This window comes from Aquarana catesbeiana, linkage group LG02 (assembly GCF_042186555.1).
Source record: "Aquarana catesbeiana isolate 2022-GZ linkage group LG02, ASM4218655v1, whole genome shotgun sequence".
Taxonomy (NCBI): Eukaryota; Metazoa; Chordata; class Amphibia; order Anura; family Ranidae; genus Aquarana; species Aquarana catesbeiana.
This window is the reverse complement of record NC_133325.1, coordinates 770,887,827-770,914,003: the sequence shown is the minus strand read 5'-3', so window position 1 is coordinate 770,914,003 and position 26,177 is coordinate 770,887,827. Positions and strand designations below refer to the sequence as shown.

General features: G+C 44.9%; 1 protein-coding gene and 1 long non-coding RNA gene across 2 annotated transcripts in view; one reads left to right on the top strand and one right to left on the bottom strand.

Moving 5' to 3' along the window:
* Positions 1-2,257: 2,257 nt before the first annotated feature.
* LOC141129342 (uncharacterized) overlaps positions 2,258-26,177 on the bottom strand; it is a 61,770-nt gene continuing 37,850 nt past the window's right edge. Inside the window, exons 3-7 of the mRNA XM_073617317.1 lie at positions 22,228-22,476; positions 13,547-13,795; positions 12,792-12,880; positions 5,032-5,120; positions 2,258-2,629 (exon numbers count right to left, since the gene is read on the bottom strand). Of these exons, the coding sequence (XP_073473418.1) occupies positions 2,560-2,629; positions 5,032-5,120; positions 12,792-12,880; positions 13,547-13,795; positions 22,228-22,476 (746 nt within the window). The 3' untranslated portion in view covers positions 2,258-2,559. The remainder of the gene's footprint in view (positions 2,630-5,031; positions 5,121-12,791; positions 12,881-13,546; positions 13,796-22,227; positions 22,477-26,177) is intronic.
* Positions 17,562-26,177, top strand: part of LOC141129344 (uncharacterized) — a 61,174-nt gene continuing 52,558 nt past the window's right edge. The window contains exon 1 of the long non-coding RNA XR_012241811.1: positions 17,562-17,729. This is a non-coding gene — a long non-coding RNA (uncharacterized lncRNA). The remainder of the gene's footprint in view (positions 17,730-26,177) is intronic.

Sequence of the window (26,177 nt, the reverse complement as noted above, 5' to 3'; positions counted from 1 at the left end):
CTGCCCATAGAGCAGAGCAGACATAGATCTGTCATCTGCCTGCTCTGCTCTGATCAGCGGACAGACCCCTTGCTGGTCAATATGGAGTCCACCTCATGTGAAAGGGGCCTTAGTGTAGCAAAAAGTTTGGGCCAGCTTTAAATGAAAATGCTTTTTTCTAGCAGTCAGAAGCCAATAAACATGCAACCAACAAACACAATTCTAGGACTATTATTATAGCTTTCAAGGACTCGCTTATTAGGAATATATTTTAATATGGTAAAACATTGTTTTACAAATGCAAAGGTTTTACAGTTTTTGCAAGCAAGACATTCAGTGTGAATTGCAGTTTCAAATAATGAAATACAGAAGGTTAATATAGCAGCAGTAGATTTATCAGTGCCGATTGTGGTCAGGGGACCAGAGAAATCTATACACCTCTTTATACTGGTCAATCAAGAGCTCTTTATCAGCTTGTGCTAGATGCCGGAGAGGACTCTGATAGCAGACCCCACCTATAGTCAGGGATAAAGGATCAGTTGTAATATCATTAAATCTTTATTATTAAAGTATTACTAGGCCCAGGAGCCTGCATTCACTATATCTGGTCTCCCACAGTACACAGAACACGGAAATGCTTTTAGTAAATATAAACTGCTAAATACCTTTTCTCATCAGCAGTATATAGCAGTCGTGTGACTTCTATCAGTGTCTGGTTAGAGTTTGTAGGAGGAGTTTTCATTCTCTCCTGATTGTCCTATGAGGCTGCAGGACCCCTGACCCTCTGTCTGGACAGTGCTGATTGGCCCTATGCTGATCACATGCACTCTCCCAAGAAAAAAAACTCTCTAGCAATACACCCAAAACTGAGCATGTGCAGATTGCCCCGAGGCTCTGCTCTTTCAGGAGATGGTTTGGGGACAAAGGGGAGGATCAGAGAAGACAGGATCAAACAGATTTTTACACAATGAAGAGAATTAACCCCTTTGCCTCCACAGTGAGTATACCAAGCACGCTTTACTGCATATACAGACTGATTTTACCATTGCTCTCAACTGTCCCTGATTTCGAGGGACTGTCCCTGATTTGGAGCAATGTCCCTCTGTCCCTCATTCCTCCTCATTTGTCCCTCATTTTGGTCTGATCTATATAGCTGTATATAAAATGCACTTTTTATTTATCAAAAAGTGTTTTCTAGCCCTAAAACTTTCATCTGATTTCCAAATTGCTGCATTTGTAAATTTCAAAAGCCAATATAAAGGAATGATAGTGGTAAAAAAAGCACTTGTGGGTTTAACCAATCTTGGTTTTTTTGTACAATTCTTCTTTAAGGGGGCGTGGCAAGGGGTGTGTCCTATGCCTGCATACTTTTGCTGATAGGTGTCCCTCATTCCCATCTCAAAAAGTTGGGAGGCATGATTTTACTGTTGTGGGTTTAGTAACACTTTAAGACTGACTGATACTTAGCTACAAAGCTCCCATTTCTTGAGTCCATTTGTTATCTGACGCTCTTTATAAGCAGCCCAACAGCCAATTGAAGAAGTGCGTGTGTCAAACTGATAATAAAGATGCTAATTGCGAGGCAGTGGCTTAGCGTTGCCAGCCTGCCACAGGAAGTGCTGTTGCTGGCAGGATCCAGAAGTAAGAAACTTTGCAAAAGATTCACAAAAAATGGATTGCTTAAGAAAATTGTTTACAGAGAAGCATGATGCCAAGCCTACTGAAAAACAGATGTTGAGTTTACATACACTTTAAATAAATATTTTTTTCTTTTAGTAAGATGAAGGTGAATAACAGTGGCGTCACTAGGGGGTGGCTTTTGGGGCTATAGCCCCGAATCTGGGGCCCATAGCCCCGAGTCTCTGCAGGGGTCTCCAAGGGGATGGGAGGCTCTCTGGGGACCCTGATGCAAGGGGGAGGTTCTCTGGGGACCCTGATTTTAAGGGGGAGGCTCTCTGGGGACCCTAATGTAAGGGAGGCTCTCTGGGAACCCTGATGTAAGTGGGGGGCTCTCTGGGGACCCTAATGCAATGGGGAGGTTCTCTGGGGACCCTGATGTAAGGAGGAGGCTCTCTGGGGACCCTGATGTAAGGGGGGGGCTCTCTGGGGATATACACACACACACTTATATTACTGTATATACATGTGTATGCCTGCCCAAGTGTATGACTTTCTTTGCTACGCTGCTATAGGCTCCAGCCCCAGATCTTTTGTAGACCTAGCAACGCCCCTGGTGAATAATAGTAATAGTGATTTTACTACTAGAATGATGAGTTAAACACTTGGTCTAAACTGGGCTTTTTTTTTTTAATTCTCTTTATTCAATTTCAAAAACATCACAATACAAAATTGAGAGCCAGGGCTGACCACAATTACAGCAAGCAGTCCTGAAGAATAAAAACAACAATAGAAAAAAAAACACAAAAACAAAACAATGAAAAAAAGCCAAAACAATTCCTGCGAGTGCTACAACTGGGACTCACATAATACAATATTTTGGGATAAAGGAACCTAAACTTGGTAGGCTTTTATGCCACAAGACAAGATTCTAAGGTAAGACTCCACTGATCGGCTTAGCAGTCACATGAGGTCACCAGCCTGGAAAGGATTATTGTCTTCTGGTGAAGCTTCATGGATAGACTGTAATGACCTGTAACAGAATAGGGAATGTTCAGCACTACCCCAAGAACTAAGAACTAAGAATTAATAAATATACTGTACATATGAATCCAAGGCTATATTATAAACCTAATTGTCAGTGTTTTATCCTCTCTTCTGGTCCTACTGACTACAAAAAGTAAAGGAAAATCTGCAACAAGCACCCAGACAAAAATAAAAATCTCGTCTCCCCCCACTAAAAAAAAATATCTCCAAAGCCAGCCATAAACGGTATAAATCTCTGCCGGTTCAGCAGATTTGAACCAGGTATGGGCATGCTGATTGGTCAAACTTGGGTACAACCAAGCTGTCGGATTTTTTAATGTGATTATTGCCAGTGGCTATAGCTGCTAGCAAAATTCACTGTCTGTTCTGGTGGCCAGGATGGTTCCCCCGCTAGGAGAACAGAATGGCTCTTCAGCAGGAATTTCCCCATCAAGGGAATCAAGTGGATTTCTTTTTTTCCCACCCTTTGCAGCTATAACAGCTTCAACTCTTCTGGGAAGGCTGTCCACAAGGTTTAGGAGTGTGTCTATGGGAATGTTTGACCATTCTTCCAGAAGCGCATTTGTGAGGTCAGGCACTGATGTTGGACCTGAAGACCTGGATCGCAGTCTGCACTCTAATGCATCCCAAAGGTGTTCTATGGGGTTGAGGTCAGGACTCTGTTCAGACCAGTCAAGTTCCTTCACCCCAAACTCACTTATCCATGCCTTTATGGACCTTGCTTTGTACACTGGTCTAAATCCTTTGGTGGAGGGGGGATTATGATGTTGGGTTGTTTTTCAGGGGTTGGGCTTGGCCCCTTAGTTTCAGTGAAGGGAACTCTTAAGGCGTCAGCATATCAAGACATTTTGGACAATTTTATGCTCTCAACTTTGTGGGAACAGTTTGGGGATGGCCCCTTCCTGTTCCAACATGACTGTGCACCAGTGCACAAAGCAAGGTCCATAAAGACATGGATGAGCGAGTTTGAGGTGGAGGAACTTGACTGACCTGCACAGAGTCCTGACCTAAACCAGATAAAATACCTTTGGGATGAATTAGAGCGGAGACTGCGAGCTAGGCCTGCTCGTCCACATCAGTGCCTGACCTCACAAATGCACTTCTGGATGAATGGTCAAACATTCCCATAGACACACCTCTAAACCTTGTGGACAGCCTTCCCAGAAGAGTTGAAGCTGTTATGGCTGTAAAGGGTGGGCCAACTCAATATTGAACCCTACGGACTAAGACTGGGATGCCATTAAAGTTCATGTGCGTGTAAAGGCAGGTGTCCCAATACTTTTGACAATATAGTGTATTTTGCCATCCATCATATTATAGGATTGTCAGTAGGAATATGCAGGGCTTTTTTTCAGAGAAAATAGGTAACGGAACTCAACCACGACGCCCCAAAGCCCCCCCCCCCTTCACTCACACACCCTCCAAACCTCATCAATTAGTGGGCGTGGTCTCATAGGGCATTACATACCAGGAGTGCATTATATACAGAGTGCAGAGTTTGGGGGTGCTCTATGTGCATAGTGCAGATTTCAGGGGTGTGCTACAAAGTGCAGAGTTCAGACTTCTTCCACAGTTGCTTACCTCTGCATCCTCCATCCACATCTCACTTACACCCCTCTTCAGCTCTGACCTCTCCATGCAACCCCCTCCACTGCCTCCATCTTTCCCCCCTCCTCCTTATAAGCTCCACCACCTTCCACATGTCTTACTTTTGTTGCTGTATTAAGCAGAAGCACCCAGCTGGCTCTAATACCTCCCTGCACCCCGTAGGTGGCTCTGCCTCTTTTACTTGCAGGGAGATTATCCAGGGGGGGCTTGTTGATATCTGCACTGCACCCTGGGCATCTGCATCTCCTTTATCCCCATCCTGCACTCAATGGGAGCCGCTCAGGAGATCAGATCTGTGGGAGACAAGCTGTCACTTGTAAACACAGAAGTCAGACTTCTGTGTTTACTAGTGATAGTGGTAGGCAGGGAGGAGAGGGCCTAAGCCAGAGGTGGTAGAACTCAGTTACACCAAATTCCAGCTGAAAAAAAAGCCCTGGGAATATTTAAAAGCAGAATATGTAGTTGGGGACCATATGCTGTCTTTTACCATGACCTCTGGACTGATTAGTCAGTAAATTGAGTGCCTACATGGAAGGAGTGCATGTTATTAACCTATTGGGAGTTGCATGTAACTTCTCAGATCCCCCTTAATTCACCCACAACTGTCTAGAATTGGACAAAAATGTATTTTGCCCTATGCCAGTGCCAATAATTCTCCTGCAAAACTCCCATATGCAGTAGAAACAATGCTGGGTGTTCACTAGCCTTTCTGTAATAAAAATGTGGAGCTTTTTTTTTCTTATTCGGTTGCTTGTTTCTCTAATCCAGAACATTACCAACCTGGGGTCTATGACTTCTTCTGATGTAGGAGGTATCTCGATGACTTTTGTGTGGTGATGCTCTCCTGACTTCTTCTGGCAGCATATTGTCTACATCAAGGTTAAATAAAAACACTATAAAAACAGTTTATAGCCAAATTTAGCTTTTAATTTGTATTACTGCGATGCAATTGAGCCGTTAACCAGTTAAGGATGTGTGGATGGGTGTATTTTTTTACGAAGACTGCAGCCTTTAGTAAAATTCTGCTATCTGGACATCCAGACCACTGCTCAACACAGATCCCAGGGGTCAGGATTTCCAGTGGTCCGACATGCCTCCTATCAACAATCCCCTTACTATTACATTAAAAAATAACCACTAATATATGTTTTACTGTTTATGCAGCTTGAAGTCTAAAACAGTTATCACCAACAAGCCCAGGCCATATGATATTTGACATGATATCACCTATTTCACCTAAATCTGTACATTAAAAAAAAATTGGGCAAAATAGATTGATTCCTTGTGTAGCGGTCACTACCTTAAGGTAGGTGATTTTTATTTCTCTAAATGACAAGGTACAGTTTCAGGTAAATTTAGGCAGTCCTGTATTCCTATCTCAGGCCTGGTTGTTTATTTTGGGAACTGGGCGTGTCAGTGTAGTGCAGGGTGTGGGCACCTGTGCTTGGACCCAGAGATGCCTCCTTGTACCTTCAGTAGAAATGGTTCTGGAAGAAAGGTTGGACTTGGGATCTGAGTGGCAGGCAGCTCATGTGTGGAGTTCTGGCCAATCATTACTTTGTTTGGTAGGAGGCGGGACTCTCATATAAGCTGGGGTCACATGCCGGGAGGAGAGTTCCAGAGAGGGAGAGATCAGAGAGAGCGCCCCCCTGCGGGGAGGGAGCGTAGCGGAGCCCCCCTACGGGGAAGGGGGGGGAACAGGCCACGCGGAGGAGAGGAGTTAGAGACACGGTACAGCATGTAGTCGCTGGTGTCGATGGATGCCCCCTGCGGGGTGGGGAGCGTACCAGACTAGAGAGGAGGGATGGAGCAACCATCAGGAAGAAGTAGCAACTAAGCGGAAGAAGACTGGGCAATCGACTGTTTGTGAGTGGCACATGGACTGTTGATCAAGTGAGTGAAAGCCCAGGGGAGCAGTACTACCAGAGGCTGAGGGATGTTGGTACGCAAGTCAGTGAGACAGGTGATGGTGGCCTGTCACTTTTGGTTCAACAAAGCCCAGAGAATCCAATCAGTCAGGTGGGAGGAATTATTCAGAGTAATGTCTTCTTTAGCCAAACTTGGAAGTACTGTACAGACGGGAAGTAGTAGTCAAAAGGCGGAGGTAGAGCTCCGAGCATAAATAGAGGTACAGATTGTTCTAAAAAAGGTCTACGGGTGAAGAAGTTATTCAGAGTGACTCTTTGCTACAACCACTTATGTATTCTTTAAAGTAAATCTACCAAAGCCTATATGCAAAGGGTTATTCAGAGTGGCTCTTTGCTATTCACTTTAATTATTCTCAAAGACCATACTACTCCAGTCTTCCCATGAGAAGTTATACAGAGGGACTTTTCATTATTCGCATTGCTCTAAGTATTTGCACGGAAAGGCAAAGGAAAGATTATGAAGCAGTGAAAGAGCATCTCGGAAAACACTTTCCCTGTCCCAGTTCAAGTTATGCAAATAAAAGCAAGAGAAAAAAGGTATAATATGGACTGTGTCTATTTCTATGGGCTGCGATGTGCTAGGTGGTGAATGTGATTTACGGATAGAACACAAAATAACAGCTCCTACGGGGGTAGTGTGCTACATGGAGGTCCCACCAAGATATCTGTTTCACATTTGACCACTAGTCATCTCCCATAGCAACGGAGTTTGCATTTCAGTGACTGCTGCCGAGATAGCCTGCAGTTTAATAGTGCCTGCCGCCAGGTGTCGCTGGCTGAGGACTTTAAAAATGTATAGCTACAGTTCCTCGCGTGCTGAACCAACAAGTGGGGGGTGGAGCCACACCCCAGAGGAAAAGTTTGTCAGCGTTCAGCATGCCACGCGCCAGACCGAAAAGGCGGAGGAAGATGGCGGAAGGTGTTCGGAGTATACCCGTCATGCAGCGGTTACCTGAGTTGCAGGACCGGGTCCTGATTGATACCGGTGTTCGTTTGGAACTCACCGGAGGACTGGCACTAGGAGTGATGGAAGGAGTAGAGAGACTTTGTATGTTGTGTCCCGGATGTCGGAAGCCTATGGTTGGAGTCGTCGCCTGGCCTCGGTGTGGGCATTGCAGTGCTCAGCTAACACGCCTGGGACCCGTTCAACAAGAAGTCAGATACTATTCCGCCAGTCTTACAACCGGACTTTGTCCGCCGCAAATGCAAGTGACTCGGAAGGCCGGAGAGGGTCATATGTCGCCTGCTGTAGCAGTGGAGGAGCTCCCGTCTGATTCAGCTGAATCGGAGCCACCGGAAAACCAGGTAGGACCTGATGGGGGAGCCTGTAGCCTGGCCAGGGACCCAGGGACTGTTGGAGTCAGTGAACAGTCTCTGGAAGAAACCCCTGAGGAGCCGGCTGGCAGTAAGTCCTTTGTTGTGCCCATCCGGAAGGAGCCTAGTTTGCAGGAGGGGGATCCCTCGGGTGAGCCGGACAGGGAAAACAAGGGCTGGGATGTAGATTGGGGGTCGCCGCAAGCTCTGGAGAAATATGGATCTATGGACAATTTGTTTGAGTGGTCATCCCCTGAAGAGGCTGAATCTAGTGATGAGGAAGAATGGTTCTAAGAGAGTTCTACCTCAGTAGAGGCTTCCACTGGAGCTTCAGGAAGGTCACTCAGCTTATCTAAACCCCCAGTACCCCCCATCAATGTTTCATCTACTGTCCTTCCTACTAGGGCAGCCACATATCAACAGTGGGTCAGCAGAGCTTCTGATTCCTGTGTTTTGCCTGGCCAAGGAAAGGCTAAAGAATTACCTAGACTTTCAAGGTTCCAGCGAGAAGCTCAAAGGAAAGTTGCTCAGGAATGGGGCCTGGATTACCCTTACGTTCCTGAATGGATCATGGAAATTGTTCAAAATTCCCGGGGAGGTTGGGAGGATAACCTTGTTTGGGACTATCTCCATGTTTCTAAACCCAAGCGGACACCAGATAGTGAGGTCTGGGTCCGATTCAAAGATATTCACCGTAAATGGAAACTTGGTAGGGCAATTTACAAGGAAAAAGTGTTGGTGGTAAAAGCAGGGCAAAACACTCGCAGTTACTCCATCTCAGTGAAAGGACAAGGGGACAGTCGCAAAAGGTTACCTGACCCAAGGTATTACTTGTAAGCAAGACTACAGGAGAGGTAGTCACAAGTGTGCTTAAGTACCCATGTTGACTGCGAGAAGGCAGATGGGTTAGGGTGGGTTTTTTCCAAAATTAACTGTTCAGCAGGAGACTCTCATTCAGGGTGCCTAACATGGACAAAGTTATAGACACTAGAATGTGCTGTCTCTGTTAAATCCCTTTGCCGCAAGTACTTTTAAAAGGACTCTTGTTTAGGAGCCAAACTGAAAGTTTATTTGCCAACGGGCAGATGTGTTCATTCGCTTGGCATGTCTGTTCAGGGTGCGCTCTGCAGAAGGTCTGTTAGACTCCTTTTGAGGGAGCGACAACCCTGGCAGAAACATACATGCCATGAAAAAAAGAAGAATCTGTATATTTGATTGATTACCCAATAGAGGATAATAACCCCCTCTGTTTGGTTAGTTGTAGTTAGAGATATTTTGTGTCTTCTCTTAGGTGAACTGGAGATGTGACGGCTGTCTATCTTCCAGATGAAGGCCTTCGTAAGCAGAGTATTCCTCTTTCGGGAGCAATGCTCTGATTCTGCTTGTATGGAATGTTAGCTGTAGGGACCTACAGTTAGGTAATGTAAATTGTACAGAAAAGTGTGTTATGTGTCATTTTGTACATTGACTATTGATGTTATCCCTTTTCAAGTTTATTTCCTTTTCCCCATTCCAAATTGATTTAACGAGATGCTCTTTCCTCCTTAAACTTAAGGAGGTACTCTAAATTCACTTCCCACAACTGGGGACAGTTGTGATTTAAATGGGGGGTGTGTGTAGTGGTCACTACCTTAAGGTAGCTGATTTTTCTTTCTTTAAATGACAGGGTACAGTTTCAGGTAAATTTAGGCAGGCCTGTATTCCTATCTCAGGCCTGGTTGTTTATTTTGGGAACTGGGAGTGTCAGTGTAGTGCAGGGGGTGGCCACCTGTACTTGGACCCAGAGATGCCTTCTTGTACTTCCAGTGGAAATGGTTCTGGAAGAAAGGTTGGACTTGGGATCTGAGTGGCAGGCAGCTCATGTGTGGAGTTCTGGCCAATCATTAATTTGTTTGGTAGGAGGCGGGACTGTCATAAGCTGGGGTCACGTGCCGGGAGGAGAGTTTCAGAGAGGGAGAGGTCAGAGAAAGAGCCCCCCTGTGGGGAGGGAGTGTAGCGGAGCCCCCCTACGGGGAAGGGGGGGGACCAGGCCACGCGGAGGAGAGGAGTTAGAGAAACGGCACAGCATGTAGTCACTGGTGTCGCTGGATGCCCCCTGCGGGGAGGGGAGCGTACCAGACCGGAGAGGAGGGATGGAGGAACCATCAGGAAGAAGTAGCAACTAAGCGGAAGAAGACTGGGCGTTTGTGAGTGGCACATGGACTGTTGATAGAGTGAGTGAAAGCCCAGGGGAGCAGTACTACCAGAGGCTGAGGGATGTTGATACGCAAGTCAGTGAGACAGGTGATGGTGGCCTGTCACTTTTGGTTCAACAAAGCCCAGAGAATCCAATCAGTCAGGCGGGAGGAATTATTCAGAGTAATGTCTTCTTTAGCCAAACTTGGAAGTACTGTATAGATGGGAAGTAGTGGTCAAAAGGCGGAGGTAGAGCTCCGAGCATAAATAGAGGTACAGATTGTTCTAAAAAAGGTCTACGGGTAAAGAAGTTATTCAGAGTGACTCTTTGCTACAACCACTTATGTATTCTTTAACCACTTTAAGACCAGCCTCGTTTTGGATTTTAGGTGTTTACATGTTTAAAACAGGTTTTTCTGCTAGAAAATTACTTAGAACCCCCAAACATTATATATGGTTTTTCTTCTAACACCCTAGAGAATACAATGGCGGTCATTGCAATACTTTTTTTTGCACCGTATTTGCGCAGCGGTCTTATAAGCGCACTTTTTTTGGAAAAAATTCACTTTTTTGAATAAAAAAATAAAACAACAGTAAAGTTATCCCAATTTTTTTTTATATTGTGAAATATAATGTTACGCCGAGTAAATTGATACCCAACATGTCATGCTTGAAAATTGCGCCCGCTCGTGGAATTTTCGTCAAACTTTTACCCTCAAAAATCTCCATAGGCGACGTTTAAAAAATTCTACAGGTTGCATATTTTGCGCTACAGAGGAGGTCTAGGGCTAGAATTATTGCTCTCGCTCTACCGGTCGCGGCGATACCTCACATGTGTGGTTTGACCACCGTTTTCATATGCGGGCGCTACTCGCGTATGCGTTCGCTTCTGTGCGCGAGCTCGTCGGGACAGGGGGGTTTTAAAAATTTTTTTTTAATTTTTATTATTTATTTTACAATATTTTATTTATTTTTACACTTTAAAAAAAAAAAAAAAATTGTGTCACTTTTATTTCTATTACAAGGAATGTAAACATCCCTTGTAATAGAAAAAAGCATGGCAGGACCTCTTAAATATGAGATCTGGGGTCAAAAAGACCTCAGATCTCATATTTACACTAAAATGCAATAAAAAAAAAAAAAAAAAGTCATTTAGAAAAATGACATTTGAAAAAATATGCCTTTAAGAGGCGTGGACGGAAGTGACGTTTTGACGTCGCTTCCGCCCAGCAGTGTCATGGAGACGAGTGAGCGCCATCTTGGCCTCATTCGTCTCTATACACAGCACGGCAGAGGACGCGATCGCCTCCGCCGCTACCGACGGCTCTGGTAAGCGGCGGAGGGCACCGGATCGCGGCGGGAGGGGGGGGCCCCTCTCCCGCCACCGATAAAAGTGATCTCGCGGCGAATCCGCCGCAGGGACCACTTTTATCTGAAAGCCGGCCGCCGCACGAAAACGGGGATACCGGGGTTATGGCAGCTAGCTGCTGCCATAACAACGATATCCCCGTTCAAACTTAGGACGTACATAGTCGTGCGGCGGTCGGGAAGTGGTTAAAGTAAATCTACCAAAGCCTATATGCAAAGGGCTATTCAGAGTGGCTCTTTGCTATTCACTTTAACCACTTGCTTACTGGGCACTTAAACCCCCCTCCTGCCCAGACCAATTTTCAGCTTTCAGCGCTGATGCACTTTGAATGACAATTGCGCGGTCATACAACACTGTATCCAAATGAAGGTTTTATCATTATTTTCCCACAAATAGAGCTTTCTTTTGGTGCTATTTAATCACAGTTGGGATTTTTATTTTTTGCTAAACAAACAAAAAAAGATGGAAAATTTTGAAAAAAAAAATCATGTTTCATAGTTTGTTATAAAATTTTGCAAACAGGTAATTTTTCTCCTTCATTGATATGCGCTGATGAGGCAGCACTGGTGGGCACTGATAGGCTGCACTGATGGGCACGGATAGGCACAGTTAAGGCTGCACTGATAGGCACAGTTAAGGCGGCACTGATAGGCACAGTTAAGGCGGCACTGATAGGCACAGTTAAGGCGGCACTGATAGGCACAGATAAGGCGGCACTGATAGGCACAGATAAGGCAGCACTGATGGGGACAGATAAGGCGGTACTGATGGGCGCTGATGGGTGGCACGGTTGGGTGGCACAGATGGGTGGCACTGATGGGCACTGATAGGTACCACTGATGAGGGGCACTGATGGGCGGCACTGATGGGCACTTATGTGCACTGGTAGGTGACACTGATAGGTGGCACTGATGTGCAGCACTGTTGTTGTGGCGCTGATTATGGGCACTGATGGGTGGCACTGTGGGCACTGATGGGTGGCGCTGGTGGGCACTGGTAGGCGGCACTGCTGCCTATTGTTAGGTGTCACTGGCAGGGGGCACAGGTGGGCACTGATGATCGCCGTGACCGGGACTAGTGTCCCTCTCACGGCCGCCGGTGATCAGATTTTTTTTCCTCCTCATGCTGTCAGCGCGAGGAGAAAAAATAACCAATTACCGGCTCTGTTGACATAACATGATCAGCTGTCATTGGCTGACAGCTGATCACGTGGTAAGGGTCCAGGTTTGACACCTTACTCCGATCTGTGATCAGGCGAGTCTCATAGACGCAGGCCGCTCCTGCACGGGACGTAGTCCCGGCAAAGCAGGTCCGCGCTGTAGCCGTCATTCGGCTATATCGCAGATCTGAAGCGGATAATTATTCTCAAAGACCATACTACTCCAGTCTTCCCATGAGAAGTTATACACAGGGACTTTTCATTATTCGTATTGCTCTAAGTATTTGCGCGGAAAGGCAAAGGAAAGATTATGAAGCAGTGAAAGAGCATCTCAGAAAACCCTTTCCCTGTACCAGTTCAAGTTATGCAAATAAAAGCAAGAGAAAAAAAAGTATAATATGGACTGTGTCTATTTCTATGGGCTGCGATGTGCTAGGTGGTGAATGTGATTTACGGATAGAACACAAAATAGCAGCTCCTACGGGGGTAGTGCGCTACACTTACATTAACCAAGAGTCTGAATTTCAAAATTTGAAGAAAACTGGATTCTGACGTGGATTTTTTAAAATGGATTTGTCATTGTAGACCTAAATACCTTAGTTTTAATCGTCATGAAGATGAACAATGTGAAGGTGATCACAAGAAAGATGATATACGCGGGAATTTTCCAACTAAAATGCTTTCCTAGAAAGAAAGAACAGTAAAACTATAACATATTTAAATACAGAAATACACTTGAAAACATCCAACATCTTCTGAAAATGTTCATACCACACATAAGACATGCGCACAGGGTGTGCTAGATGTGTCTGGGCACACCCTGATCACCCTGTGTGGCGCCAATTCCCCCTGCTTCATCATCAAGATTGATCAAAATACAATATAAATAGCAAACACGCTGCCACGCAGACAGTTCTTAAATGGAAATTATCTACCTTATCTACACTAAATATGTGGAGATCTGTTATTAATGCAATCCCACCTCTTCACAAATGTACCTATTTTAGTCATAACCAAAAAAAATTTACAAAATATGAGCAGCTTGGATTGAAGCATGTGGGATAATGGTATAGGACCAGTTGAATGGACCTTTTTGTTCTGTGATCAAACTTCATACAGCCTTTAAGGCTATAGATGCCCCCCCACCCCCTTCCCCACATGTGCACCTTTTTAATGGCCAAGTCTTCCTATCCTCAACCCCCACCAATTTCTTTCCTCTGCTTCCTCTTAGAGCAAACACTCAGACTTGGACATAGATATTGGTGTTTTGGAAGGTTAACAAAACCTGTTTCTAAAAAGCCTCCCTCCAACAACAGACTAAACAGAATCTGGAAGATTCACCTTCTGTACCTTTTAATATAATGGATTTCTCTTGAGGACTTGTAAAGGTAGGATGAGAAACTTGACAAGTCACCATAGTCACATTCTTCAGATTGTATCTGCTGATCGATGTCCAGGTCTTGTTATCATGCTGGAAATGTTCTGTGGTTATCTTATCTGTTTGTGGAGTCCAGGAGATCTCTGCGGCTGGATATGCGCCATGGGCTGTACACTCCGGAATGCCGGCGCAGTTTATTTCCAGTGTCACAGAGGGCTGAGCTAAAGAGGGACAAACATGTTTCTGTCATTAAAATGGAACATATTGCAAAATATAACATAACATAAATGATGCAGTCTGACACTAGAATTAACACAGTTGTTTCTGTATTTCTAATGCCGCGTACACACGAGCGGACTTTGTCCGGCGAACTTTTCGACTGACTTTACGACAGACTTTCCGAATGAACGGACTTGCCTACACACGATCAACCAAAGTCCATCATTTTCCACTTTAAGGTTGGAGCAGATCATAGACCAGGCTGTATTGCTCAATTATATTGTAGTCTACAGGAAGGTTTACACCTTAGCTTATTGGAAGAGATGAGTGAGCTTCTAAAAAGTTCTATATGTTGTGGTTCAGCTGAAATTTTAAAAATACCTGGACCTGCAAAATTGAGAGTTTTGGAACCAGATGTCCATTGAAGTCTGGACTTAGAACCAGACTCCAAAAAGTGCGCATTACAGAGCAGCAAATGATGCAAAATGGGGCAGACTGGTTCAGGAAGCTTCTGGCTGTCCAGCTTGGTAAGATGATGGGATCAGAACCACTTACTTTAAAAATTCCACCAGGGATACTAAGATAGAAATGTGGGACCTTGTGATATTGGTAGCCAAGCTAAGAAGTTTCAGGCAATAGCGGAAGCAGATATAAAGCAGAAACAGTCTTTGAAGTAGCCTTTGGTTCCAGAACCCTTTTTGAATTTGGAACCACAAATTGGTTTCTGGGGAACAGACAGCAATTAAACCTGACAGGGCTGTAATACTTACCTATATTAGCCTATGCATACATTTTAACATCGTCACATTCACAGGTACAAAAACACAAAAGTTCCCTTATTCCCTATAATCCAAAATTCAGTTCAGAATTTCAGAACAAGTTGTTCAGTTGAAGTCTTGACTTTGAACCTGATTCCAAAAAGTGTGTGGTACAAAGCAGCAAATGGTGCAAAATTGTGTGGTTTAGGGAGGTCAGGCCCTGTTGACATTTGAACGTATTGGATTAGCTTAATTCTGCCCCAGAGTCAGAATTGTGGCAAAACACACAGTGCCCTTGCGGTGTCATTAATTGTTAATGGTGTCCCAAACGCAGTACCATTGTGCCTTGATCAGGTAGAATCTATTTAAGGCGCTGATTCCCAGGTTTGGCGCGCATTTGGCGAGTTCGGTAGAGTAGGGATAGGTACCCCGTTTGTAGGGACAGTGCTACAGCTAGGGAAAGGTTCCTGTTGAGGAGGGAAAGCATGCGGTCGCGTTCTCTTCTGGACACCTTCCCAATTGAGCATGAGACGCCCAGAGCGCATTCTGCTTCCTCTCAACAGAAGCTGTCAGTCTGGCTGGAAAATGCTTCTTCATGTTGTTGGAAACTTTGAATGCACCCGGATGGGTAGCCTTCCCACTGGGTTTGTTGTGAACTGTTGCTGCATTACTTCAATACAAATTTTACATTGTTCCTGACTGTGTGAATTATTGCCGCCGCACATGCTGCACACTACCTACATACTCAACAACCCACCACCCAACCACTCACAGCCCTGCCTTGCATCCCTTGATGCCTGGTAATGAAGACAACGCCTCCCTGTTGACTGCCTTTTGACTTCGACTGTTTCTGGATAAACCTATGCCTGCTGTCTGCCCTGACCACAGATTTTCTCTGAATGACGCTAAAGCTGGCCATACTCTAGTAGATTTTCAAACGAGCATTTGTACGGAAAATCTCAGTACTTTAGATAACTTGACAGGTGTTGCTCTAAAGTGCTTCAAATTTTGTTTGCTTTTGACATTCAATTTTGGAATGAATGGACTTTACCGAAAGAAAACCACATACACATAGTAATTTGGTTGAGAAAAATTTCCAACCTGCTTCATATTTTCTCATCACTGCTGTAAAAAACAAACATTAATTTGATTCCACTAATAATATGAAAATCATATGAACGTTCTTAAAATGAAAAATGTAAAACTAAATTCTACTAGTGTATGGTCAGCTTTACTGTCTACCACCTGCCCTGGACACCACCACCTCTGGACTTTCATACGGATTCTGTCCTAATGTGCTACACGTCACACCACATCCTCCTGAAGATTTTAGATGCTCTTTTCTGTTATCTGCACTTATTACCTTAAGCCAGCAGGCCAGAAACTTTAGTACTGTGTACCAAGTCCTGGGGGCAACCAAGTACCAGTAGGCCTGCATGCCTTAGGGTAATGAGAGCTGCCAAAGGCGAAGCCACACTTGCCAGTGATAGTTTCTGACCTCGCTATTGTAAGGAGTTAGAGTACTGCTTTAAGTCATTATAATATGTTATACAAGTGTAGCGCCCAGCTCCTGTTGATCAGGCGCTTATATGTAAATTTAGTGGGTCATCTTTTCTGTATATAGTTCAGATTTAATCTATGGCTAAATTAGCTTCTGTTCCAGCATTGGCTGTGTTGCGTGCAGTTCCACACTGTCGCCTGTAGGTGTCGTTGTCACCACAGGCCGGTGTTGGAAAGCAACAGGCTGAAGTGTATTGAGTGCTCTTCTTTCTCAGAGGCAGCTCAGCAGAGGTGGTCCACTGCTATGCATTCTGGGAGAGAGTACTTAAGGGGCAGACACCATTTTTGGTTCTCTTTCACCTGCTGGCCCTCCTGGCCTAAAGCTATGTGACGGCTTCCTTGCTGTCTCGGGACCATGCTGGCCCGAGACTTTGTTACTATGAGTAGGCCCAGAGGTCATCTGGGGATCATGGGTTTAGAGGTGGTCCTGTGCTGTCTGTCCTACGGGAAGAGGCAAAGCAATTGAGGAGATCCAGGGGAGGACTCATCTTGGAAAGGACTGTGCGGAAGGCTGGCATCTCAAGAGGGGCCTGGTGACTCAATTGGAGGATGCATCCTAACCTAACCTACCACACAGTACTGCCGGATCGGCTTAAAGGTTCTGGTACTGTGTTGCTGTTCATCTGAAAATTTCAATTCTGTGGCAGAGGATTGTGCAATCATCACTACGTCCTGTGGCAGAGGATCGTACAGCTATTTTGTTCTTTTAAAGTCTGTGGCAGAGACTTTTTGTTTGTGCTCCATTCCGGCTGCTAGGTCAGTGAGAGAGACCTATCCGGGTGGGCAAAGATCTTGGACTGAAGGTGTGTTCGTCTCTAAGATCTTACATTCATCAGTGATCATAAAAAGGTATTTGAACTTTCCTGCAACTCTCTTTCTACCTCTTCACTGCTACTTCTTTCAAGTTTGTTCATTAAAGCATTGGAAAGTTACTAAAGTGACTGGTGCATACATTGTTGGATACATGGACTCTAGGTTCCTGATGTGGTAAAACTACAGGTAAGGGGTGGTGGCAACAACCTAAATGAGCATCTAAATCAGCAGCTCCTTCGGGGGTCAGAGCTACACAAGAAGAAATGTATTTTGCTTTGATATATAGAAAGTTAGAAATGTAGGCTGCAAAAGTTAGATGCAAGGATGCTATGTGCTGATACAGGATGTACATGTGGTCAGTCTGACACTTAACATTGGACAATGAATAACAAAGTTATAACAAAATAGAAGGTGGGTGTCTGGAACATTGGCAAATTGCCTAATATACGAAGCTTCATATATATTTATATTTAAACATAGCCTGAGAGATGTCTCTAGGCAGAATATGCATTTTGTGACGTTTATGCTTATTTTTTTATAAAGTTTATGCTTCAATCTTATTGGCTGATACAAGGGAGGAAGGTTTTTCTCTCTATGTGTGTATAAGAATTATGCAAATCCAATAAATCATTGTAATCTTGATTCACCATCCCTTTGTGTACGGAGTCTTGATTACCCGATCGATCAGAGAGTTCTACCCATACACCCATAAGTCCAACCCGGGTTACCAGGAAAGGAAGCGACCTAACAGCTATCAAAGCAAGTGTCAGACCTTCTGACCGCAAACCACATGCTCCACACAAGGGTAAGTTCCCCCCAGAGCCTGTAGTCTTTGGCACACAGAGCACCTTCTGCTAGGATGTCTGGTACATAGAACTTTTTCTTACTTTACTGGTCCTAACTTGGCATATGGTGTTTCAACAATCTGTAAATAGGCTTTAATGAGATGACTGTATGTATGATGGGGAAAAAAATGTGTGATTAATGTCTTGTTCAGGGAAAAGCTGCTTGTTTTCCTTGGCTGCCTATAGGCACAAGCCTACTGTGCCCTTAAGTGGAACTAAACTCTCTCAATCAACATTAAATAGGAGCACATAAATAGAGCTGTAGAATAGCAGTGTCTTCCTGTTGAAGGGATTCCACCTGTCAGGGTGGGTATGGCTATAGCCCCCAAACCATTCTACTGATTTAAGCTATTGTTTACCAAGGTCCTGGCTGTGGCACACCTGAAAGTGTCTCTGAAACCCCAAGGTTTCTCCTAAAGATCCAGTCTGTACAGCCCTACTAGAAGGCACCTGAAGGAAGCTGAATGGGCCTAGCTTCTTCCCCGGCTATGTGAGTACTATTCTACTGCCAGATCCTGGTGATTGTGTACTATTGGGATAGCCAAGCCAAGTAGTTCCTCTTCTAAAGGGGTCATGCCCCTGCCCTCCCCTAGTCTCTTGTGGGAAGGCTGTACTCTGAAATTGGGCCAGGTAGTTCCTCTCTTGAGGGGTTCATACCTCTGGCCTTCCCTAGTCTCTTGTGGGAGAACCATCCTCTGAACTTGGGCCAAGTAGTTATTCTCCTATGGGGTTCATGCCTCTGGCCTCCTCTAGTCTCTTGGGAGAACTGTCCTCTGAACTTGGGCCACGTAGTTATTCTCCTGGGGGGGGGGGGGGGGGGTTCATACCTCTGGCCTTCCGTAATCTCTCATGTGAGGATTGTACTCTGAGTTTAGCAGAAGATCTGTTCCTGAGGTGTGCAACATAGAGAAGCAGATCCTCTTGTTACTGTTGGTGTTTCTGGAGCATCCCATACTACCGTACACCCCATTCAAGTTATTTAACAATAAAAGCACAAAAAAACATCCCCTAGACTGCTTTCTGTGCCAGTGTGCCTGGGCTGTGCTTCGTGTGTGTTGGCATCCTCTGCACTAGTGAGGGAGAACATCAACTATTTCTATTTCTACTGAGAGCCAGACAGGGAGCAAGTATCCTTCTCTGCAGAATATTGTCTGGGTCAGACTTTTCTACTCAGGCTGTGGCTGTTTTTCAAAGAAAATGAACTGCAAGATCATTTTTACACAAAGCACCTTTAAGATGTTACATTGTAGCAGTCATCTTTTCCATTACAGACTTTCCATCTAGATCATAAGAATTTTCTCTATCCAAAGCATAATTATAAAGTGAGACATACAATAATGTACTTATGTCTTGTCCTGGTAAAAATAACTTTACAAGTGGTGATAGTTATACGTCGGTAGGGTTTTACACATACAGTTTATTCATATGAGGCTTCCTGTATGGCTAGCTGTATTTATTTAATTGATGTGGTCAACCACTAGCTACTTATAGAGATTTGATATGTCAGGCAACTACGTGGTGCTATTTATCTAAACATCTACAATATGACTTGTGGTTGTTTGGATAAATAGCACCACGTAGTTGCCTGACATATCAAATCTCTATAAGTGGCTAGTGGTTGACCACATCAATTAAATAAATACATCTAGCCATACAGGAAGCCTCATATGAATAAACTGTATGTGCTATACCGAAAAATGTAAATCTTGACCTTGGTAGATCAGTAAAAGATACAGAAGATAAGCTACCCTCAGAGTAAAACTTAGAACCTTATTTATATCAAAGAGTGGATATCGCTATCAGCTCTCCATTATGCACCTCTATATTACTCGACATCTTGGAATGCATTTTGTGGGCCATTCATAAAATGCATGCAATGGTGTGGTGACTGCGCTATGTACGCTGCTTGACGCATCAGAGAGAACTTTGTGATAAGAGACGAGATGATTAATGTCACGTCTTTCCTCTCCTCCCAGCTTTTTTTTATACTCTGTGACTCTAATTGTGGTGAGTCCACACTGATGTTTTTTAAATGGACCCCAAAGCCCACAAACATTGGCTACAGATGTGCAACTAATGCTGGTGTAAGCAGACATGCATTGGTCTCTTGTATTTGGGACACAGCCAGTTGTGTTGGTAGGCCTGGCCACCTGCTGAATGCGCCACAGATCTCTTAAAAGATTCCTAGGATCCTGGCTGCACTGAGACTCCAGGCTGGACGTCCCATCTGCAGGAAAAGACCTAGAATCTCTGGGTCTCAGAATATTTATACAGACTCCCAGCAACCTTCAGGGCCACCCTCCCTGGAAATGGCTAGGGCTGTATAAATATGCATGCTGCTTTTTGCATAGCTCCACACCTATATTCCAGTTCTACTGTTCTCTGCAAAGCAGAGGAAGCAATCAAACCAGCAGCAGCTGAAACACTGAGCAGGCCTAACTAATCACATGCAGCTGCACTGATTACAGTGAGTACAACTAAATTACCTAACACAGCAATTGCAGCCACACTGAATACAGTGGAACAAGCTAAATTTAACTAATAACAAAAACACAGCTTCACTGGACACAGCGACCAAAACGAAATATACCTAATCCTAGCACCTATCTAGGAGGGTGTAGATGATACCCTCTTCCACCAGTCCTCATTTTTTGCCTGTTCAGATTTCCCCATACAGAGCTTCAGTCAAAGACAGAGAGTCTGAAAACAAACACCTTCTGCTGTTATGTCTCTTTGGGAAAACTCATAATTCTCGGTGACGCCAGTGTCATGGAAATACATTTGATGTTTATTTGTAATGCAAATAGTTTTTAAAAATGGTAAAAAAAAGTTTAAAAGTTAAAGAGTACCTCTCACTTTTGTTGAGAAGAAAACATTCCCCTCTGGGTGATCTATGTACATTGCAAGGATTTTAACAAACTGTGTTGCAGATTCCTACCTTTTGTTGTTCTGAAGAAATCTCTGTGTGATCGTCTGTATCCATGTGCTGAGTGAATCTAATGGGAGTGGTTTCATAATTATCAACCAGCTGCTGCACCTGCAGGGCTCTTATGAGTAAAATTGCAGGGTCTGCATCGCTTTAGACGTGATTTCATATTGGGAGTATCTTACCAAAAATTACATTTTTGTTGCAGGGGATGCCTAATAACTGATTTGTATCTTAGTGCAAACCTCTGAGAAAATCAGTGAGCAAATCACACAAGCAGGAAATTATGTTTCTGGGGGGCATTCTGTATACATTCTGTGTACAGAACACAGTGGCGGCCCCTGCATTAAGGGTGCACGGGTGCCACCCCCTCTCTCCTGCCACCCCCTCTCTCCTGCCACCCCCTCTGTGCACTATGGATAGATTTGTGCATTGCATGAATCTATCCATGGCCGCCGCTACCACCCCCCATTCAGGCGTCTGCCCCTTTTTGGGCGCCGGGCGCTTGAATTAAAGCAGTGGGGGGGTGTTTTTGAAGCACCTGATTAGCTATAGACTCTAATAGGCATCAAAAATGGTGACCTGCGACCGTCACTCAGCTGTGTTAGGAAAGCTAACTAATCTTCACTTTCCTAACACTGAACCGCCTCTCCGCCAATCAGGTGTCTGTTACTTGTCACCTGATTTACTTAAACGACAGGCTCCGCTATTGGACGCCTATCAGGAGGAGAGGACACAGTGGCAGCATTTAATGGGCACACTGGCAGCATTTAATGGGCACAGTGGCAGCATTTAATGGGCACACTGGCAGCATTTGATGGACACACTGGCTGCAATTGATGGCACACTGGCAGCATTTGTTGGGCACAGTGGCTGCAATTGATGGCACACTGGCAGCATTTGATGGCATAGTGGCAGCATTTGATGGCATAGTGGCAGCATTTGATGGCACAGTGGCTGCAATTGATGGCACAGTGGCTGCAATTGATGGCACAGTGGCAGCATTTGATGGGAACAGTGGCAGCGTTTGATTGCACAGTGGCTGAGTTTGATGGCACAGTGGCAGCATTTTATGGGCACAGTGGCTGCGTTTGATGGCACAGTGGCTGCATTTGATGGAACAGTGGCTGCAATTGATGGCACACTGGCAGCTTTTGGTGGGCACAGTGGCTGCGTTTGATGGGCACAGTGGCAGCATTTGATGGGCACAGTGGCTGCAATTGATGTTTTTTTTTTCAGAATTTTTCAGTTTGTTTGCGCCCCCCCAAAAATTTTGAGCACCAGCTGCACTGGCAGAACACCTCCAGGTAGCCATATTGCATTTTTTAGAAAATTAGAGCTGCAGATTGAAAAGGAAAGGAAATTCAATTACAATATTACTTGTGTCGCAATTTTATGCGCTATATTATCTGTTTTTTATGTGATTTTTTTTCCCCACGAAAGTGGAGTTACCCTTTAATTCAAAACCATTATAATCTCTTTGTTATTGTACATGATGACTTGTTGAATGTTACACATAGACTCTTTCTTACCAGGTAACATTATAGAATTCTCCTGCGGATTCTCGAAGGTAGGATGAGACACGAGACATCTCACTATAGTCACATTCTGCATTCTGTAGATGCTGATCACTGTCCAGGTCCCGTCCGTCTCTATAATACTTGTTGTGCTTATGTTGTTGGACTGAGGGATCCAGGAGATTTCTGCCGCTGGTAATCCATCACTCGCTCTACATTCAGGAAACCCAGCACTGTTTATTTCTAGAGACACGGAGGGCTGAGCTGAAGTGGGAGATTTGAAATGGTTAGAGGGACACTATCCAAATCTAAATACATAGTTAAATGTACATAGCACAAATTCAAATCTTCATATCTGTAAAGTTGATTTAGGAATCCCCAGCCTTTTCAACCAGCGTGCCAGGCACCCAGAGGTGCCTTCAGGTTTCTTCATGGGTGCCTTAGCAAAATACCCAAAAATGATATACAAGCCAGGGGTGGATCAAGCTTGCCTTTTAGTTACACAAAGTCACATGTTTTCATTGTGTACCACTACAATTATTACAACCTTCCAGTCGCCAGTGTCCTAATAACCAATGACGTCATTGGTTGGTAAGGAGGGCACCTGCACAGCATCCTTGTTTGCCCCTTCCATCTCCATCAGCACTGGGTAAGCTGAGTGAGGGAGAGAAATATTGCATTACTAGTCAATACCAGTGTGCAAAGGTGTATTTGCTTTGTAAGAATAAATCACCTCCAAACAGGGGCATATCTACCACGAGGCAAACAAGGCGTTTGCCTTGGGCGGCATTTTTCATGGGGGCAGTGCCACCCCCCAGGCTCCCTCTCCGTTCCACTTCACTCCGCTGCACTAATTAACCCCCCCCCCCCGTGCAAACCTGATTTCTTGCAGCTGTCAGCTTCCCTCCTCTGCCCTCCCGCTGACTTTTGGAGCTGGCCAAACAGAACCCCCTCCCTGCTGATCTGACCCCCCCTTCAGTGCCCCCCACCTCAGTGAGTGCTGAGCGCCCCCTCACCTAAAGTTGCTGGCCAGCTCTCCCTCCTCCCCCTCCCACTGGCTGCTGCCTTTGTTAGTGTGTGAGAGCTCTGGATGGATGGAGAACTGGGGGGGGGGGGGGGTAGCTGCCTTTTTCTGAAAGAATACATACAGACAGCAATCACAGTACTGATCGCTTCTGTATTCATTATCTACTGACACATAGTAAACTGTGATTACTAGTTGTGACCTGGAAATGGTCAGTTAGTTAGTGTGCTGCTCAGGCTAGGTGAAGGGGGGGTCTGCAAACCAGTGCATCCGCAACTACTGCTCAGAGTGCTGGCAGGGTAATGTAGCTCATCCTGGCTCCTGTAATGGCTTAAGGAATGAAGGGTGACCCCTCAATGCCGCACATCCATAGTGTCCTACAGAGATGAGTGAAGTGGCAACCTCAGCCTGGACTCCGACCAGGCCACGCCCCCAACGTGTTTCACTCCCCCCCCCCCCCCCCCCAGAGCTCAGTCATGGGGATGTGATTACTAGTTGTCAGTTTGTGAATGAAATATAGTAAACACTGTTTACTATATTGAATTTTATGAATGAATAAAAGTCGCTATACAGACACTTATCTCATCCATCCACAGTGCAGCCCAGGCTGCAGAGAAAGGGACTGTCTCTAGTCCCGTTCTCTGTCTCAGAAAAGAGACATTAGAGGTCTGTTAGACCCCTGATGTCTCTCCAAAGGTCCCCCCCCCCAAAAAAATAAAAAAATATTAAATAAATAATATAGAATTAAAAAAATAAAATTGTACCTGTAAAAAAAAGAAAAAATAAAGTTTAAAAAAAATGTAAATAAAATAAAAAACATAGTGAGAGCCCTTTCACGCAGTCGGGCTACATAAAGCAGATCCGGCTGGTCAGCGGGGGATCTGTCCGCTATGCAGCGTGGACACAGAGACAGCCTGCTATCCTCTATGGGGCAGTTGGATTAAAACAGATTGCCTGTCCATTTTTATTTTTTGACTGCCATCCAATCCGCCAGACAAATGGGGAATAGATCCCCCATCTGTCTGTTTTTGGCAGATAGGACTGGATCGGATTGGGTGGGACAAATTTAGATTGTGGGGTGCCTAATTTTAGCCTTGACTAGAGCAGCACAAAATCAGAAAACTCCAATGCCTCTATCGTTGGGTGTCCTACCTGTGTGGATGTTGCTACAACACTATTAAACAGTAAGAACAAGATTACCAAGGTGTTTACTTTTTTTTTTTAACATAAAGTTATTTATTTTTTCAGACAGACAGAGAATAAATCACAGCTTCAATACCTTCTGGCATATTCATTTAACAGTGAAACAAACTGTTGTGCAAACAAGTACTTATAGCATGTGCAACAATCATTACATTAATAATTGGCAATTACACTAGTAAACAAGATAGCAGTTGAGGACCTAGGGGCGAGAGGGGGGGTTGGGGGGGAGACATGGGGAGGAGGAGGGGGGGAGGGGGGAGGAGGGGGGGTGGGCGGGTCTCGCTCGGTCAATCCTTTCAGTTAATTCCTATGAGTAGATTGAGGTTTGATAATGATCGCACAGGAAAGTGGTGCTAGAGGGGAGAAGGTATGGGGAAGATAGAGCTACCAGGAACTATTCTAGGGTCAGATGTCTCTCTTTAACCCAACTGGCCCATATATTATCGAATTTATGGGGGCAATTTCTTCCTAGGTAAGTTAGTTTGTAGAGGGGTAGGGCAGCATTTACCAGGGACAACCAGAGTTGTTTAGTAGGGGGCTGAGTCTGATTCCATTGTAGAAGAATAGCTTTCCTCGCATAGAAGGACGCATAGAAGACAAATGGTTTCTTCCTCTGGGGGGCATCAAGGAAATCACATATACCTAACAGGAGCGGAATAGGGCTAAATGGGACCGTGACCTTCCCTATAGAATTAATATCAGACAGGACTTCCCTCCAGAATCCCTCTACCTTGGTGCAGGACCAAACCACATGGATGAAATCTGCATCGTCTGAGCCGCATTTAGGGCATATTGCCGATCTACCCAGGTAAATCTTTGCCAAGCGTGCTGGGGAATAGTAGGCCCGATGAAGAAATTTCAACTGGGTGTATCTGTCTCTGGCTGAAATCATTAGGGGTAGATACTACTGAACACCCTCCTCCCAGTCTTCGTCAGTCAGGTCTGGAATATCGTTCTGCCATGTTGTATACAGTCAAGAGACCTTGGAGGTATCCAGCACGGCCAGCCTATTATAAATGTCAGAGAGAGCACCACCGCCATCCAAGGACCGCAGCATATTTTCTAGGTAATACATTTGCAGATGTATCAAAGGAGGGAATTGGGAGCGGTATGCATGACGTAATTGGAGATACCTAAAGAACATCTGATTCGGCAGGTCCTTGTTTCGTTTTAGGGCATCAAAAGTAAGCAACTGTCCCTGGATACAATGTCTCCCAGACTTATAATCCCATGTCTGACCCATATACTCGGGTCTGGTATAGAAATAAAGTGGGGTAAACGGGGGTTGCCCCATAGCCAAGTTGAGGGGGACCACGTATTTGGTTTCCCCATCTTCAAGGTGACCGTGCCCCATACTCTAATCGTCATCTTCATGAGCATAGTCACCCGGGGACTAGATTTAGGGCCCTTGTGTATTAAGGCATTCAACTCCTCCGGGGAACCCAACAGCGCTGCCTCCAGTTTAGACGCGGGATTAGCCGGTGTCTCGGACAACCACCATCTAACGGTAACTAGGACCGCTGCCCAATAGTATTTTATGAAGCATGGCAAAGCCAGGACGCCCATTGTAATCGGTAATTGCAGCGTTGTTTTAGCTATCCTAGGCATTGCTCCCTTCCACACGAAGGAGGTGAGTATGCTGTCTAGCTTATTAAAGAAGGAGACAGGTATAGGTATAGGAGTATGCCTAAAAAGGTAGGTGAACTTGGGCAGCACAGTCATCTTAACTAGGTTAACC